This window comes from Podarcis filfolensis (assembly GCF_964270895.1).
Source record: "Podarcis filfolensis genome assembly, chromosome: Z".
Taxonomy (NCBI): Eukaryota; Metazoa; Chordata; class Lepidosauria; order Squamata; family Lacertidae; genus Podarcis; species Podarcis filfolensis.
The window spans coordinates 35,494,936-35,513,594 of record NC_139617.1 but is presented as its reverse complement, the minus strand read 5'-3'; the positions used below and the strand labels follow the sequence as shown (position 1 = coordinate 35,513,594).

Here is an 18,659-nt window from a genome sequence, read left to right as displayed (position 1 = left end):
ATCTGAACACTTGTATTGTTTTATCATTTGATTCTGAGTAGCTTTAAAGCCTCCACGAACTTTACTAAAGTATGCACTTGTGTAACTGTTATAAAATCATAGTACATAGGAAGCTGCCTAATACTGAACTGTTCCACCTAGCTCAGTATTATCTACACCAACTGGAAGCAGCTCTCTGGACTTTAAGATAAGGAGTCCCTCCAAGCCATAGCTGGAGATGCCAGAGACTGAACTTGGTGTCTCCAGCACACAAAGCAGGCACTGAATGTGCATAGTTTTGGGGGGCTTGGATAGAGTGCAGATTGATTTGATGTGTGGTGTGGGCAGTACCAGATTTACATATGGGCTGAGCAGGCTGCAGTCCAGGGCCTCATAATCGATGGTGGCCTGGAGGGTGTGAATGGTAGTGTGGTGGGGATGGGCCTTCCAAACCCTTGGGACCCTCAACCAGTGCCCAGTTTGGCTAACTGCTGGAGCCAGGCCTGCTTATAAGGAATGTAAATGGCAGCTAGAATCAGGCACCTGGTGCTTCTCGGACCATTGTCCACCCATTAGGACCCTATTGGCATAGCTCAGTTGGTAGACCATAAGACTCTTAATCTCAGGGTCATGGGTTCAAGCCTCACATCAGGTGAAAAGATTCCTGCATTGCAGGGGGTTGGATTAGATGACCCTTATAACCCCTTCCAACTCTACAATTCAATGATTTTATGACCCATCAAAGGACAGTATCTTTGCCTACCCTGCCCCTGAAAACCTGCAGAAGCATATGTGCATGGGAGTCTGTTCATGCAGCCTTCTGAATGCATGGGTGTTGGGGTGTGGGCTCCAGATATGACCCTGCTCTCCTCTCCTCAATGGTGCATTTTCTCACCTTAGATAGTGTTATAGGTTTGTGGAGGTCAGTCCAGATAATGCACATGTGATCACAGGTCAGTATCTATAAGAGGAAACATGCTAAACCAGTCAGACCAATTTCCATGGAAGTTCAGTGCTGCCATGTACATGTCTAAAAAAGTTGCCTGTTGCCATCAAGATAAATAAAGGTAAACGTAAAGGTACTCCTGGCCGTTAGGTTCAGTCATGGACAACTCTGGGGTTACGCGCTCATCTCGCTCTATAGGCCAAGGGAGCTGGCGTTTGTCCGCAGACAGCTTCCTGGGCATGACTAAGCTGCTTCTGGCAAACCAGAACAGCGCACAGAAACGCCATTTACCTTCCCGATGGAGCGGTACCTATTTATCTACTTGCACTTTGATGTGCTTTCAAACTGCTAGGTGGGCAGGAGCTGGGACCGAACAGCGGTCGTGGGGATTCAAACCGCCAACCTTCTGATCGGCAAGCCCTAGGCTCTGTGGTTTAGACCACAGCGTCATCCACATCCCTATCAAGATAAATAGGTGGGCCTTATCCTACCTCACCTGGCTCAATGCCATGCCATCAAAGCCTGAAGACCTACATGCGAAGGGGGGCTGTGTGAATTTTGGCTGATGCTGGAAGCTGAAGAAACAGAGACTTGCTCTATGCTGGACCCCAAAGCTATGGGTGATCTTCCTCAAAACCTAATGGGGAGAGAAGACCTATGGAGTGTTAATGCTGTGACCCCCGCCATCCTAAACTCAGGTTGTATATATACGTAAATAAAGCCACACACCCCAAAGACACCACAGGCTCCACTGACCTTCTCTCCAAGGAAATCAGAGCCAGTGTGGTGCAGCAGTTAGGATGCCAGACTAGGACCTGGGAGACCAGGGTTCAAATCCCAACTCAGTCATGGAACTTCTCTGGGTGACCTTGAACCAGTCACTGCCTTTCAGCCTAACCCACTTTACAGATTTGTTGTGGAGATTAAAGGGGGGGGGGTGGACAACCATGTAAGCCACCTTGAACTGAACTCTGGGTAAGCATTGGAACCCCTGGAGTTGCTTACCACTCAGAAATTGTAGTTTGTGAAACCATAAGAAAAAGCTTTAGTTGCCTAAGATCTGTACAGATTGTTCTAGTTTTGCTCTTTCCAAAAGTTTTCAGCAGTAGAATACTCACACTCCCCCCCCCCGCTCTTATGGGGGGGGGGCGCAGAGAAGTGATTCAAAGGTGTGCTTAAATATAACCACGGTAAATGATAGCTGTTTCATTATATCGCCCATCACACCATCTAAGCGACTTCTTTCCCTATTAAAATTGTTGATTGAAGGTGGTTAGCTGTTTATCAGCTCTAAATTACATTTCTTCTCTCTTAGGGCCCTGTTGGTTGGAAAACGGGGAAAAAAATCATCAACAGCCCTCCTAGTTAGTCACAAGGAAAGCTTCCAAAAGCTGGATTTTCAGGGAGTGGGGAGTGGGGTGGGGGAGATCGACAAACACAGATTGCACCTCCAAATCTCCCTTGAGACATCATGCTTTCTTTGTTCTGCTAAGAAAAATTAACCTCAATCTTGGCTCAAGGTCCCCGGATTGATTATCATAGTCATTTAAATACTGTAATCTCATTTGCAGCATCAAGGAAAGGGAGCGAAAAGGAGAAGGAATTAGAAAGGGAAAAGGAGGGGGGAGGAGACCAGAGAAAAGAGTGAGCAGGGCGGGTGGTGTCTTTGGGGGGGAAGAAAACCGCATAAATTATCTGACAAAAAGAGAAGGCTTTTGGCTTTCTGCTTATGGACCCCATTTCAAGATCTTTCCACTTGATTGAAAAAGTTGATGAAGTTTAAATGAAGCAGAATTAGGAAGCGGGGGTGGACGAGTATTGACGTCGGCCCAGCTGAAGAATGTACAATTCAATAGGGCTGGGAGGGATTTTTTTTTCTCCTCTCTCCCCTTTTCAGTGGCAAAGAGGGGGAAAGGCCTAAATGGTATAATCTTCAATCAAATCTAACATTGAGGATGACAAGGCAGGGGTAATGAGAAGAGGCCAAAGCAGGCGTGTTGGTTAAAGAAATTAATCCCTCTTGCTGAGCCCAAGAGTTCAGGCTTTGATGTCTATTGTGTAGCCGTGGTGCCATCCTATCTAAATGCTAACTAACTAGGAGAGGGATGTGGGACTGTGCTTTTCATGGCGGAGGCTAATCTGATAATAACTATTTTATCCTCTCGATTCATACGCTCCAACTGTCCCCATTTCCCAGGGAAGGTCCTGTTTGTTTCGTCGTCGTCCCCTCTCCTTGTACCTGATCCTGATAAAATACTGTCCTCAATTTGAGGGGCCAAAAAAAGAGAGTTTTAATTCTGGCTTGGAAAGAGCTGCTCACTTTGTATGGTTGCCTGGGGCACACAATTTCCTTCAGGTAACCCAAGTGCAAAAGTTGACAACACCTAGTTCTTGGAGTGGGGATGTTTCCTCTTTTAAGCCATAATTCAAGGACAAACTGCACATGATGGTGGTTTGGGGGCAGGCATCTGTGTCTAAACTCAGGTCTGCCCCATTCACTGATATAGCAGAGTACAGGATCTTTCTGTTAAAGAGTCATGTGGTGAAGACTCTTGACTTAATGGTTCCTTCTTTAGATGCTAAATTTTCAAAGGTAATAAGCCAGCCCTGTTGTGTTTGGAGACCCAAGTGGGGCTCTAGGCTTCTGCCCCAGGCTACCACCCTTATGATGCCACTACCTCCCAGCTCTCTAGAGATGGGGGGAGAATGTGTTCCAGTTCACGTTTAAAGGCCAACCTACCAACTTCGCCGTTTCCAAAACTATATGCGAACCAAAATGCGGCCATCTTTCAAAGTTCACACTTCTCCAAATTTTGCAATGCAGCTGCTCAGCCAAGTAATGCTTACAAAAGTGCAAATCCCAGAGTAAAGTATGCATAAAAATTCATATATTAGTGAAAATGACATATAAGAATTCATTATATTAAGGAAATTTGACTATTAAGTATTCAATACGAGTCCTAATCAGAGTAGACCCATTGAAGTTAATAGGCATGGATAACTTATAGAATCATAAACTTGTAGAGTTGGAAAGGACCCTGAGGGTCAACTAGTTCAATCCCCTGCGATGAGGAATCTCAACTAAAGCATCCATGATAGTTTGCCATCCAACCTCGGCTTTAAAACCTCCATGGAAGGAGAGTCCATCACCTCCCAAGGGTTCCATTGTTGAACAGCTCTTACTGTCAGAAAGTTCTTCCTGATGTTTAGTCAGAATCTCCTTGTTTTGGTCCTACCCTCCAGAGCAGGAGAAAACAAACTTGCTCCATCTTCCATGGGGCAGCCCTTTAGATATTTGAAGATGGTTCTTATATCGCCTCTGTCTCCCCTTTCCCAGGCTAAACATACCTGACTCCCTCAACCATTCCTCATAAGTCTTGTTTCCAGATCATCTTGGTTGCCCTCCTTTGCACACGTTCCAGCTTGTCAATATCCCTTTTAAATTGTGGCGCCCAGAACTGGACACAGGACTCCAAGTGGGGTCTGACCAAGGCAGAATAGAGCAGTACTATTACTTCCCTTGATCTGGACATTAGACTTCTGTTGATGCAGCCTAGGATAGCATTTGCTTCTTTTGCTGCTGCAGCACACTGTTAACTCATGTTAAGTTTGTAGTCTACTAAGACCCCTAAATCCTTTTCACTTGTACTACTAAGTGCACAATCTTACATTTTCCCTGTTGAAATATACAATGCTACCTCGGGTAAAGAACTTAATTCATTCTGGAGGTCCGTTCTTACCCTGAAACTGTTCTTAGCCTGAGGCACCACTTTAGCTAATGGGGCCTCCCGCGGCCGCAGCACCACCACCGCACGATTTCTGTTCTCATCCTGAAGCAAAGTTCTCAATCCGAGGTACTATTTCTGGGTTAGTGGAGTCTGTAACCTGAAGCATCTGTAACCAGAAGTGTCTGTAACCCGAGGTACTACTGTATTGTGTTAGTTTTGGAGAACTAGGGTTATCCAATCTGTTAAGGTAATATTGAATCCCAATTCTGTCTTTTGTGGCATTAGCCACCCCTCCCAGTTTGGTGTCATCTTCAAATTTGTTAATTTCAGTGGGCCTGTTCTGAGTAGGATGTGGCCAAATGCTACCTTAGACATTCAAAGCATGTGGCTTCCCTCAAAGAACACTGGGAACTGTAGCTTATCAAGGGTGCTGGAAATTGTAGCTCTATGTGCAGCAACCCATAGTTCCCAGGATCCTTTGAGATAGTCATACGCATTAAATGTTGGTGTGTATGCAGCGATAACTCTTTGATGGCCCTCAGACACAAGAGGGAGGGAATTGTATTTCAGTGCATATCAGTGCTTTAAGGCACCATAATGTATGGTCATTATCCTGTCATTTCAGCCGGTCTTGAAACCACATAGAAGGGACTGACAGATTAAAATAACTTACACTCGTCACAGTGGAGCACATAAATTCATTGCATAACAAAGACAACTCTGCAAGAATAGTCCAAAACATTTTGCAGGACAAGATGACGTATTCCTCCCCTCTCTCCATTTCTATGTGCAAAAACTGACCACACTAGCTGCTGAATCTTCCTTCAGCATCCTCCATTGCACCTGAAGGATTCAGCTTAGGGCAGTGGAAGCTCATATGTTAGGGTATATGGGACACTGCTCCACCAAGCTCAGTCTGCCCTCACCTGCCTACCTTACTTAAAAACAGTCCAGGGGGGAAGCACTGGCTCTCAGCTTCATCCTTAGTTTCAGGCCACACTCACACTAAACATTTAAAGCACTAAGATACCACTTTAAAACGGTCATGGTTTCCCCCAGAGAATTCCGGGAGCTGTAGTTTGTGAAGGGTGCCGAGAGTTGTTAGGAGGCTGTGGTGTAAACCACTGAGCCTAGGGCTTGCCGATCGGAAGGTTGGCGGTTCGAATCCCCGCAACGGGGTGAGCTCCCATTGCTCGGTCCCTGCTCCTACCAACCTAGCGGTTTGAAAGCACATCAAAATGCAAGTAGATAAATAGGTACTGCTGCGGCGGGAAGGGAAACGGCATTTCCGTGCACTGCTCTGGTTTCGCCAGAAGAGGCTTAGTCATGCTGGCCACATGACCCGGAAAAACTGTCTGCGGACAAACGTTGGCTCCCTCGACCAGTAAAGCAAGATGAGCGTCGCAACCCCAGAGTCGTTCGTGACTGGACTTAACTGTCAGGGGTCCTTTACCTTATTCCCTTCCCAGAGCTATATTTCTCAGAGTTCTCAGGGAAGAGTGACTGATTGCTAAATCGCTCTGGGAATTGTAACTCTGTGAGGGGAATAGGGCCCTCCAAGCAGCTCTCAGCACTCTTCCCAAACTACAGCTCCCAGAATTCTCTAGGGAAAGCCATGTCTGTTCACCATGGTATCATGGAGCTTTATATGATGGTCTTCTTTTTGTCCTTTATATAACTCATCAGGAAGGAAGATGGAGACAAAATTGAATTACCGTATTTTTTACACCATAACACTCACTTTTTTCCTCCTAGAAAGTAAGGGGAAATGTCTGTGCATGTTATGGAGGGAATGCCTACGGGTGGTGGCGGCGGGGGGGAGGTCTGCTGCAGTCGTGAGCAGAGGATCCATGGTTCCCCTTCCTTCCCTCCTCCGTGGCTCGCTTTGAAACAGCAAAGCGGGAGAAGAGCCACTGAGTGGGGAGGAGAGAGGGACAGAGAGCCTGCTTCTTTAAAGGAGCAAAGCGGGAGAGGAGAGGAGGCGCTTACACGAGTGTAAACAGCTCCTGTCCGGTTGGTTCCTTTAAAGCAAGCAGGCTCTCTGTCCCTCTCTCCTCCCCACTCAGCTCGCTACATAGCAGCAAAGTTTTTCAGCTCGCTAAGCCGGGGATGAGCGGGGAGGAGAAAGAAAAGCAGAGCCTGCTTGCTTTAAAGGAGCAAAGTGGGAGAGGAGAGGAGCCTTCTCCCCTTATAGCCCTCTTCTTCATTATTAGCAGAAATCCTTCTCCACCCACCCAACGCGTGCTCCTTGTCCCTTGAGTGCTTTTCCTTCCCTCCCCACTTAAAACGTGGTTACAAAGCACAGATGCACATGGATCCTCAGGATTTTTGCACTGGGTCACCCCAAATTCACCATCAGATCACATAGCATGTCCATGGCTACATCTTGCACCAAAAAAATCATGCACCCACTGTTGCCTGGGGCAGCAGTGGTGCAAAAACGTGGTTACAAAGCATGGATCCACATGGATCCTCAGGATTTTTGCATTGGGCTACTCCAAACTCACTGTCAGATCACATGTCTGTGGCCACAGCATGAACCACAAAAATCATATATCCACTGTTTCATTTAGAATATTTTTTTCCTGTTTTCCTCCTCTATAAACTATGTGCGTGTTATGGTCGGGTGCGTGTTATAGAGCGAAAAATACGGTAATTGGTTCTGCCTGTCATTGGCTCTCTGGCACCATCTACTGGTAGGCTCCCTGCCTTCTGCCCCACCAGTTGCAAAAGCCACCACTGGATTAGAGGCTGTACAACCGGCTGCAAGGCACATGAACACAGACACAGAACTCTGTCCATTCAGCACCATTCAGCAGCTGCCACATGAGGCAGGGTAACTTTCAAGGGGCGAGGCCAGCTAAACAACAATAGCACAGGCAGCTCCAGTTTGCTCACTGCTTCTGTATCACTGAAAAAGAAGGCACCCTGGTGGTAAATTAGTCTAACCCTTTGCTCAGTGCAACTGCCACAACCCCACCAGGTGGGTATTCAACATCTTCTAAACTTCCATGTTGTTCCACTATTGAATAGCTCCTCACATTAAGACAGGGGCGAGGAACCATTTTTAGTATTGGCTAAGGCGGATGTCAGCTATAGTCCCAAGGAAGTGGAGGCACCAGATTGGTGAAATCTGCCTTACCTTTTGATTCTGAACCCAAAGGACAGAATCTAACTTTGTGCAAGGCATCCAAGAAAACACTGTGAATATTTCAGTGGTTTCCTTTAATATTTCAGGGTGTTTTGAGGATGAACTATGCTTTTTATATATAGAAATACAGTGGTACCTCACATTAAGAACTTAATTCGTTCTGGAGGTCCGTTCTTAACCTGAAACTGTTCGTAACCTGAGGCACCACTTCAGCTAATGGGGCCTCCCGCTGCCGCCGCGCCGCTGCTGTGTGATTTCTGTTCTCATCCTGAAGCAAAGTTCTTAACCCGAGGTACTATTTCTGGGTTAGCAGAGTCTGTAACCTGAAGCGTCTATAACCTGAGGTACCACTGTAATGTGGAGGGTTTTCACTCTTCGAAATATCAGCATTTCCAGAAATGTTACATCTCTAGATAAAACTGTTTTGATTGCTGACCATCTGTACACTGGACAGATCACTGGGTATTTCCTGTTCATTCTTATTGGAGAAAGGGAAATGGACATTCTTGTCTAGGGTACTGCCATAACCCCAGAGTCCGGCAGCTGCCAGGATCCTGACTCAGTTGGATCCCCACCAGGTTCTGGGAATTTTTTTAATGGCAATTTATTTGTTTTTTAAAAGTTTATATCCCGATTTTCACTGCATCTGACTGGATTAGGAAAATAAAACAAATCATAGAAAAAGCTAGAAAATAATGCAGTGTAATTGTTAGCATGCTGTGCAAATTTAAGTATAAAGGGTTGCCACCAACTTAAGTCCTTCTCAGAGTAGACCTACTGGAACTAATGGGTCTAAATTAATCATGTGCATTAATTTCAATGGCTCCATTATTTCAATGGTTCTTCTCTGTCCCCTATCCCCCCTTTTTAAACATCCCATCCACTTTCTCAAGTGCAGCGCATAAGAGGCTCTTCTCTTGATATAATTGCATATGGCTTTGCTTTGGGAAATTACACTACCCTGATAATTCAGTCTGGGGTAGAAAAAGGCCCCCATAATATTGCCTTGGTCTGTTTCTTATTTTATGGATCTGAGGATGGATGTACCACTCAGAACTGCAGTCATGTTACAGTTTTAAGCAACCCTTTCCAAATTCTTTCATTTTATGATCAGGCCAATCCCCCACCTTGCCCCCAGGATGTAAATATATGTAAAAGCAAGGACAGGGAACCTATGCCTCTTCAGGTGTGGTTGGACTACAACTCCCATCATCCCAGACCATTGGCTATGTGGCCTGGGACTGATAGGTGTTGTAGTAAAAAAAAACAACCCATCTGGAGGGACACAGTTTCTTCCAGTCCTGTTATAAGCAAACTTTTCTCTTTTTTAAAAAACGGCATCTTATGCTATGGATAAAGGCAGTGAAATAAGGAAACTTATGAGAGGTTGCCACCTAGAGGAGGAAGAAGAAAGTAGGTGCTGCAGAAAAGGCACGCTTGGTGTTGCTAAAACAGAGGGTGGCAGCATTGCCATAAATATATTTATTTTGGAGGGATGAACAGAAGAGGCAAAGTGATTTTTTGAGGACAGTGAGGCATCATCCCACAGACTAGATTTCTAAAAAGGAGGTAACTGGATATGCTCTGATGTCGAAACACATTTTCTGCAGTGAGTCCTGCTAAATTTTGATGGGGTTGAGTTTCAAGAGAGCAGTGTTTGGTGGGTTTCAGCCTTGTTTTAACTTCTAAATTGTAATCTTGTTACACAGTTTGTATGTGGAAAGTGCAATCTGATGGTGATGATGACTAACAGGCTTGGCTTCAGCAGTTGGCACCCTTGGGCAGCTAACAGGACACATCCTCAGTATGGGCTATGACTGGAAGCTGCAGGCATGCACATATTGTACGGTGTAGTGGTTAGAGTGTCAGACAACGGTGCCTGGGAGACCAGGGTTCAAGTCTTTCACTCAGCCATGAAGCCTGCTGGGTATCACTTAGGCCAATCACCGACTCCAAGCTTAATCTACTTCACAGGGTTGTTGTGGGGATTAAATGAGAAGAGGCAGAACCATGCATGGCATCTTGAACTCCTTGGGAGAAAAGGTGGGATAGGAAGGCAATAAAAATAATAGAATAGTCATGTTACCTAATAACACTCCTGGTCATTAATCTTTCAGATGTTATTTAACAAAATGTATACAGAAAACCTTTAAGCAGGTTTACAAAAATGAAAAAATAAAATAAAATTATAAACAAAAAACAGTTAAACAGGTACTTTCAGTGTTTTTAAAGATGATTAAAATCAACAGTAGCTAAAAAGAAATAAAACACTCATTAACATTCTACATTCTGGGGAGGTCTGCCTAACCAAACAGGAGAGCACAGTGAAAGTGCCTGCCAGATGTCAATAGGCAGGGAGTTCCAAAGTATAGGTACTACTGCATTAAGAGGCTGATTTGTTAAAAGTGTGGAACAAGTATTGTGTGACACCTAAAACAGCGGCGAAACGATCAACTCCCCTATAAAGAAAGGTTTCAGCATTTGGGACTTTTTAGTTTAGAGAAAAGGTAAGAGGCAACATGATGGATGCTTATAAAATTATGCCTGGCATAGAGAAAGTGGATAGGAAAAAGAAAAGCCTTTCTCCCTCTCTCCAAACACTAGAACTCCTGAACGTTAGGACCAAAAGTACTTCTTCACACAGTGCATAGTCAAACTATAGAACTCACTCCAGTGATGACAGTTATAACTACCAACATAAAGGTAAAGGGACCCCTGACCATTAGGTCCAGTCGTGACCAACTCTGGGGTTGCGGCGCTCATTTCGCTTTATTGGCTGAGGGAGCCGGCGTGCACCTTCTGGGTCATGTGGCCAGCATGACTAAGCTGCTTTTGGCGAACCAGAGCAGCGCACGGAAACGCTGTTTACCTTCCCGCCGGAGCAGTACCTATTTATCTACTTGCACTTGACGTGCTTTTGAACTGCTAGGTTGGCAGGAGCTGGGACCGAGCAACGGGAGCTCACCCCGTTGCGGGGATTCGAACCTCCGACCTTCTGACCGGCAAGCCCTAGTCTCTGTGGTTTAGACCACAGCGCCACCCACGTCCCTAACCACCAACACAGACAACTTTAAAAGAGGATTAGACAAATTCATGGAGCAGGAGAAGGCTATCAGTGGCTACTAGCCACAATGGGTATGATCTGTCTCCAAAGGTGGAGGCAGCAATGATTCCAAATACCAGTTGTTGGGAACCACAGGAAGGGAGAATGCTGTTGCACTCAGGTCTTGCTTATGGGCTTCCCATAGGGCCATTTTGTTGGCCACTATAAGAACAAGATGCTGAACAAGTTGGGCCATTGGCCTGATCCAGCAGGATCACCTTACGTTCTTATGCCAGTTCTGCGGATCAATGCAGTTGAGTGGGCATGTATGGGTTAAAGCAATCCCAAAAGTAAACTGGTCCCAAGTTGTTAAGGGCAATGCCTTAAACTTGGCCCACTAACAAACAGGCTACCAGATCTCTTTGTAGAGGTGTTATAATAATATATATTGCTATAATATATATTGCTATCACTAGGCCTAGAGATTTCTGCTCCATACTCTGTTGGAACCAGCATAGTGTAGTGGTTACTGTCATGAAATTCTACTCAATATTGATCCAGAGCTGATTCCAACGTTTAGTTAGCAGAGTAAAAACTTAAACATGTTGCAGGATTCCCAAAAAATAGACCAGAGGGAATTGAATTTCATCCAGCAGAGCTTTTCTGCTACTGAAGGCAAATGAGCATAATGGTCACAAATCCGTTCAGGATTGGCACTGGCCATAAGAAATCCAGTTGCAGCAGACTTAATTTAAACTTACAACAACTTATAATAAGACTAAACCTTAACACTATATGCAGTCATACCTCAGGTTACAGACGCTTCAGGTTGCGCATTTTCGGGTTACGGATGCGCCGAAACCCGGAAGTACCGGAACAGGTGACTTCCCGGTTTCGGCACTTGTGCATGCGCAGAAGCACTAAATCACGCTTTGCGCATGCGCAGAAGTGCCACCAGGTGGCGCATCGGAAGATGGCTGACAATAACATCTCTCCGACCCACACGCGGTACCGTATTTTTCGCCCTATAGGACGCACTTTTTCCCCTCCAAAAATGAAGGGGAAATCTGGGTGCGTCCTATGGGGTGAATGCAGGCTTTCGCTGAAGCTTGGAGAGCGAGAGGGGTCGGTGCGCACCGACCCCTCTCGCTCTCCAGGCTTCAGGAAGACATCCGCAGCCTAGGCAGCCCTGCGGGGGTTCCCGCAGGGCTGTCTAGGCTGCGGATGGCAGCCTGCTTCCCGGAGCGCCGGGCGCGCTGAAAGCAGAGCGCCCGGCGCTTCGGGAACACATCCGCAGCCTAGGCAGCCTGCCGCCCGGCGCGAGTGGCACCCTGAAGCAGAGCGCCCCTCGCGCCGGGCAGACATCCGCAGCGTGGGGAGCCCTGCAGGAGTTCCCCGCAGGGCTCCCCACACTGCGGATAGCAGCCTGCCGCCTGGCGCGAGAGGCGCCCTGAAGCAGAGCGCCCCTCGCGCCGGGCAGACATCCGCAGCGTGGGGAGCCCTGCAGGAGTTCCCCGCAGGGCTCCCCTCGCTGCGGATAGCAGCCTGCCGCCCGGCGCAATAGGCGCCCTGAAGCAGAGCGCCCCTCGCGCCGGGCAGACATCTGCAGCGTGGGGAGCCTTGCAGGAGTTCCCTGCAGGGCTCCCCACACTGCGGATAGCAGCCTGCCGCCTGGCGCGAGAGGCGCCCTGAAGCAGAGCGCCCCTCGCGCCGGGCAGACATCCGCAGCGTGGGGAGCCCTGCAGGAGTTCCCCGCAGGGCTCCCCACGCTGCGGATAGCAGCCTGCCGCCCGGCAGGCAGGGCGCGCTGAAGCAGAGCGCCCCGCGCGCCGGGCAGAGATCGGCCAGCCCCACAAGCTCGGGGGACAGCAGGGAGGCGCAGTGCCGCCATCCCACTGTTCCTCGACCTGGTTCGGTTTCCCCGACCTGGTTTTGGGGGGGAAATAAAGAAAAATAAATTTTCCTTTATTTCCCCCCCAAAAAACTAGGTGCGTCCTATGGGACGGAGCGTCCTATGGGACGAAAAATACGGTATTTGGAGGCTATGATGGGGGTAATTAGCCTCCTTAACCCCCCCAGGATTGTGGGGGGGACGGCCCTTGCCTGCTGTGCCCTATACCACCCCCGAATTTGTGGGGGTGGGGGCACTAGGCACAAAGCCCTCCTGTGGGATTCCGGCACTCCTGGACGCCGTCCCTGATTTGCGCCGCTAGTTGCAAGCATCTTCAAAAGAAACAATTTGGACGAGATAAATTGCACACGCTTCAAGGAAAAAGGGGAGTAAAGACTGCTGACAGAAGAGATCTCTGATAACAAGACAAGAATAAAATATGAGAAGATACGTCAAGATACGGTATGACTGAGGGGGGAGGGGGGGAAAAACCTGCCTTCCTTTTTCTTATGTGATTTAACAAGAATCCCCTCCCCTAATGAGTCAGAAACTAAGGACTTAAGCTGTGGATTTAAGGCTGTGTGGAGATAAACTTTCGAACCAAAGCAATGTTTCAAGATGAAGCTGGAAAGCTAAGAGTTTTGGAATGACGCAGTTAAAAATGCCGTCGCCATTTTGGGAGGCATTGTTGGAGCTCTTGGGTCTGGGAGGAGAAAGAGAGAAATAGAGTTGTTTACATATCGTGGATCAACTTCTCGGTGGGACTTAAGAGCGACAAATGCCAAATTTATGATGGAAAGAGCGATGTTATCTACGAAGGAGATATATGGAAACCATCTGGACTTAGTGGAGGAACGGGAAATCCACACAGGATTATTATTTTGCTTATCGGCTTAAGGAGACTAACAGAAGAGATCGTAAAGGAAAAATAGAAATTATATGAACAAGATATGATGTGGAAACACCAAAATAAGACTGGATAGAATTATGAATTTTGTTTGGACATTGGGACTGATTTGGACATTAACGCAGTAATAAGAAGATGATCTGAATCCCCCTTTGGATCTTGAAGTATGGGTTCCCCCAACAAAATTTAAAAATTCAAATCGTTACCCGTGCGTGCGTGAGCAGACATGGCGCTGCGGGTTGCAAACGCTGCAGGTTGCAAACATGCCTCCCGCACAGATCATGTTCACAACCCGAGCGTACAAAACACCAAAGCAAAAGAGATAGAAAGATAAAGTTAAACCCACGCTCCTTCTGTCCTTATTTTTATACTCAGCATGGCCTTGACTGAAAGGGACAGCAGAGCCACTTTAAGCCCGCTGTAATCAACCCAAACATCATGAACCTTCTGCTTTTTCTTTCACACAGAGAAGCTTTCATAACCCTCTTTTTTTTAATAATGTATTTTTATTAAAAAAAATTCTTGATTTACAAAAGTATGTGTAATGTCTCTCTCTCGTATTTTTACCATGTAACATTTTTACAAATCAGTTTCATTTGTTGAGACATTAGGAAGAAAAGGGGGAAAGAGGTGGAGGAGGGAAAGCTGGGTGAGGGTGGGGTGGGGATGTTTCTATTTTACTTAATGTATGTAAGGTTTGGTGTCAGCATTGCTCGTGCAGGTTCTCTGCTGTTCACTTGTGTTCCTTTGGTGGTGAGAGAGGTTGGGGTTGTTTGTTTGTGATTGGCTGTGGTGATCTTTGTTTTTGTGTGTGAGGGGGGTGGGTGGGTGTTCCATAACCCTCTTGAGTTAATTAGAATAGGAAAGGTCTTTACACATCATATCAATACTTTCTGCACTAAGAAATGCAAACTGACAGTTACAGTGCCATACTCCATACCTGGGAGACCAGAGTTCAAATCCCCAGTTGGCCATGAAAGCTCAATGGGTGACCTTGGGCCAGGTACTGCCTCTCAGCCTAGTTAGCTACACAAGGTTTTTGTGAAGGTTAAATGAGGATGGGGAGAAGAACCAGGAGCAAAAAGTGGGATATGAATACAATAAACAACTGTGCAAAGGAAACAGAATCTCAGCTCATCCTTAAACTATTGATCACATGCTTCCCTCTAGTGTTTAATCTGGCACCTGCAGGCACCCACACTTCTAATTCTGTGTTATCATCAATATTCAAGGCCACTGGAACTTTGCTGTTTACTAAAAGTAGTCAACCTGCATTCCCTTCCATACCAACCAGTTTATCTTATTAGCGAGCAAATCCTGATGTCTGCTATTTGCTAACAACCATCCCAGACCCTGCACTCATCTCTGAAGGGTGGCAACAGGAGAGGGAGACTTTTCTGTGGTGGCTTCCTGTTTGTGGGATGGTCTCCCCAGGGAGGCTTGCCCAGTGCCTTCATTACATATCTCTGGGCACCAGGCAAAAACATTCATCTTCATCCAGGCCTTTGGCTAATGAAACTGTATATGGGGCAGAGTATTGTTTGTGTTTGTTACTACGTTATGTATTTTTGTATTTTAAACTCCCTGTGATCCTTGGATGATGGGCAGTATAGACATTTATTTAATATAAACAAACAAATAAATAAAAGCATTTATTGGTGTTCCTTTTCTAACATATAGGAGAAAATTGGTGGCAAACTGTATGTTCCCTGTAAGGCAGCCTTGAAGCACCTTAAAATTATTATTCCAATCCAGTGCAGTGAGAAGACAGGAAAATACACACACACACACACACACACACACACCACACACCCCTAATGAAAAGGTCACATCTAAACAAATGATACTGGACAGCATGTATGTAAACGTGCTTGGCATCCACAATTTAAGGGGCAGTCCTTATCAACCTATCTGCCCGCCCCAGGCAGCTGCTGGAGACCTTGCACCCTCCCAAGACCACCACCATGTGGCTTCCATGTGAGCCCCTGCACCATGAAGTTGGGTGTGAAAGCTGCCATTTTGAACTGCCGCCACTCCATATCACTGTAGGAAAGTAAAATTCCCTCAGTGAGAAGCTGTGAATAGGTGTGTGTTGATCTTCACTTTCTCTACGGTTTATTACTGTAGATTAAAGACTGGCATAACTTAATATGAAAACAGGTTGCCATGGTTGCCAGAGAGCAAAATAGAAAATGGCTACTGCTACAGTCAGGCTCAATGGAGGGGAAAGAGCTGTAGTTTAGTGGTAGAACATCTGCTTTGCAGTCAGAAAGTCCCAAATTCAACTTGCTGGGGTTTGGTAAGGCCCCTATCCAAAACCCTGAAGAACTGCTGCTACTCAGTGTGGACAATACTGAACCAGATGAGCCAGTGGGCCTGACTTAGTTTTATGGCAGCTCCCTGTGTTCCTATTTTAATCAGCCTTTAAAACACAATGAGGACTGGAAACTTGCTTTGTTTTTAGTGCTACAGCTCAGTGGCAGTCCCTGGTGCCTCCAGGTAGAGCTGAGGAAAGTTACTCCATAAAACCCTTGAGAGCTTCTGCCAGTCAGTGTAGACAGCACTGAGCCTGATGAACCAATGCTCTAACTCTATGTCCCAAAGCAGCTAGGGTGGGGGTGCGAAGGCTGTCAGAGGTCACTTTGCTGACAGTCCCATCAACTTGTGAAAATGCCACATACACAAATCCCAAGAGGTCCCCAAAAGCGGCCTGGGGACCTCCCTCCAGTCCCGCGCCATAGCCTCCTCACCTTAGCGATGAGATGGTTCTGGAGCATGCTCTCGCGGGCCACTCCTAGCCGCTCGTTCTCACAGCCTGGGTGCAACTCTGCCAAAGTCATTGGCCTCCGTGGCGGAGGACAGATTTGGCTGACGCTGCGGCGCCGGGGCAGGCGCACCTTCTGGGCGGTCTTCTGCTCAGGGATGGCTGCTGCCATGGCTACCCACTGGTGCCACACTTGAGATGCCCACCACTGCTCTGGAACAAGAGGGATCTTGCAATGGCTCCCGGCTCTTTTTGGGCTGCACCACGTTGGAGGGGAGAGAATGGATGTAGAGGCAAATTGAGTAGAGAGACGCCCCTCTGGGTTATGTCAAGGCCTTGAAAAGAAGGAAAAGAAATCCTGAGGAACCAAACGTACACATACACTCTCTCCTTCTCCTCTCTGGGGAATGGTGAGGCTGGTTGTCGCGGCAACAGGGGACGCTAACCGTGTTTATAAAACAATAGCCAACAGCAGGGTAGGGCGCAGCAACACCACACCAGCGCAAGGGGTTGCTAAACAACCGAGTGCAAGAAAGCACACACACACACAGACATATCAAACTGTAAAACCCTCTGGCTGATAAGATGGGCCAGCAGTCATGAAGTCCCAGGGCAACTTTGCATTTAGGAGCATGTGCCAGTTTATGGATTGTCAAATCTGCCATGAACTTTCAGGGCCATAGGTGCCAACTCCTAGAGGCCAAGACAGCCCCCCCCCCATGTATTTTTTGAGCCCGGCCACCTCAATGTTCAGAGGGTGTTCGGCTCCACCCCCTGGTTCCTTGCGATGTCATACATGCGATGCCAGGATGTCGCACAACATTGCATTGGGGCCCCTCAATAATCTGGAGAATTAATGCCTCTGTTCTGGGCAAATCATAATCCAAACACATAAACAGCTATTCAAGCTATAGTGCTCAAGAAACGAAAAAACATTCATAGTTGTTCAAGAAAAGCTCAGTTAAGTGAGTGGAGTGCTGGGCCTAGGAGAGACCAGGATTTGAATCCTCACTCAGCCATGAAGCTCTCCTGCTGACCTTGGGCCAGTCACTGCCTCTCTGCCTGACCTTCCTCACAGGGCTGTTATGGGGATTAAATGAGGTGTGAACCACGTGTGCCACCTTGAGCTCCTTGGAGAAAAATGTGTGCAATAAATAAATGGAGTAAAAATAATTTTAAAATGAAAAGTAGAACATTTAAATCAAAAATAGTATACAAATGCAACTTTGCATTCATTATTAGAAATATCTTGACACAGCTTTTAAATTAGATTAGTTACATTAAAAACAACAACAGCAAGGTTCTTTGGAGATTAAAGGTTGTTCTTTTAAAAAGTGTGGTGGGGGGAGACCTGGACAAAGCTGCTGTGATGTGGTGTGTGTGTGTGTGTGTGTGTGTGTGTGTATGTAGTTATGTATTTATTTGGCAAAAGTGTCACTATGGGGAGTTGCTTTGCAACTATGGGAACCTGGAACAGATAGAGGAGAAACTGACCAATCACCAGGTGAACTAGCGGTAATTGCAGGTCTCAACAGTTATGGGTCACTTCATTCTACCATTTGTGAGAACAAGCAGTCATGGATTTTACTTAAACCCATTAAGGGGGAGCTATGACAATCAAGGATAGCCCAAGTTTTTGAAGCTAAAAATCTAGAATGCTCTAAACACACACACACACACACACACACACACCCCATCACAGCCAGAAGGGAGAGGAAGGCCACATTAAAAGCGTTATGCTACCACTTTAAACAAACATGACTTCGAACAAAGAATTATGGGAGACGTAGTTTGTTAAAGGTGCTGAGAGTTGTTAAGAGGCCCCTGTTCCCCTTACAAAACTACAATTATTATTCATTTCATTTCTATACCGCTTTATATTTTTAAGAAGAAATCTCAAAGCGGTTTACCACACATTAAAATATGAAATAAAACAATCTGGAATAAAGCCTTAGTGAAGAAATTCAAACATAAAGTATACAAAAGACTCTACCCCTCCATACTTCCTCCCAGACAAAGTACAGTACTAGAGCTCTCCGCTCCTCCCAAACTGAACTTAGTGTGGCCTCTGAGAAAACTTTTATCTCTCAGCAAAATTGCTTCTTGGGGTCACAGAATGGAAGTTGGGGAGGAAGGGAGAATCCAAGCACCTGCTCCAAGCAGTAGTTAGGCTGAAAAATCACTTGGCAGCAGTCTTGGCAATCAACTGTTATTTTGAAGAAAGGAGATACTCCCTTCCTTTTTCATCTT

General features: G+C 46.4%; 1 protein-coding gene across 1 annotated transcript in view; it reads right to left on the bottom strand.

The window, feature by feature from the left end:
* Positions 1-17,156, bottom strand: part of CFAP77 (cilia and flagella associated protein 77) — a 94,424-nt gene extending 77,268 nt beyond the window's left edge. Inside the window, exon 1 of the mRNA XM_083596551.1 lies at positions 16,396-17,156. Coding sequence (XP_083452677.1) covers positions 16,396-16,581 — 186 coding nt within the window. The 5' untranslated portion in view covers positions 16,582-17,156. The remainder of the gene's footprint in view (positions 1-16,395) is intronic.
* Positions 17,157-18,659: the final 1,503 nt, after the last annotated feature.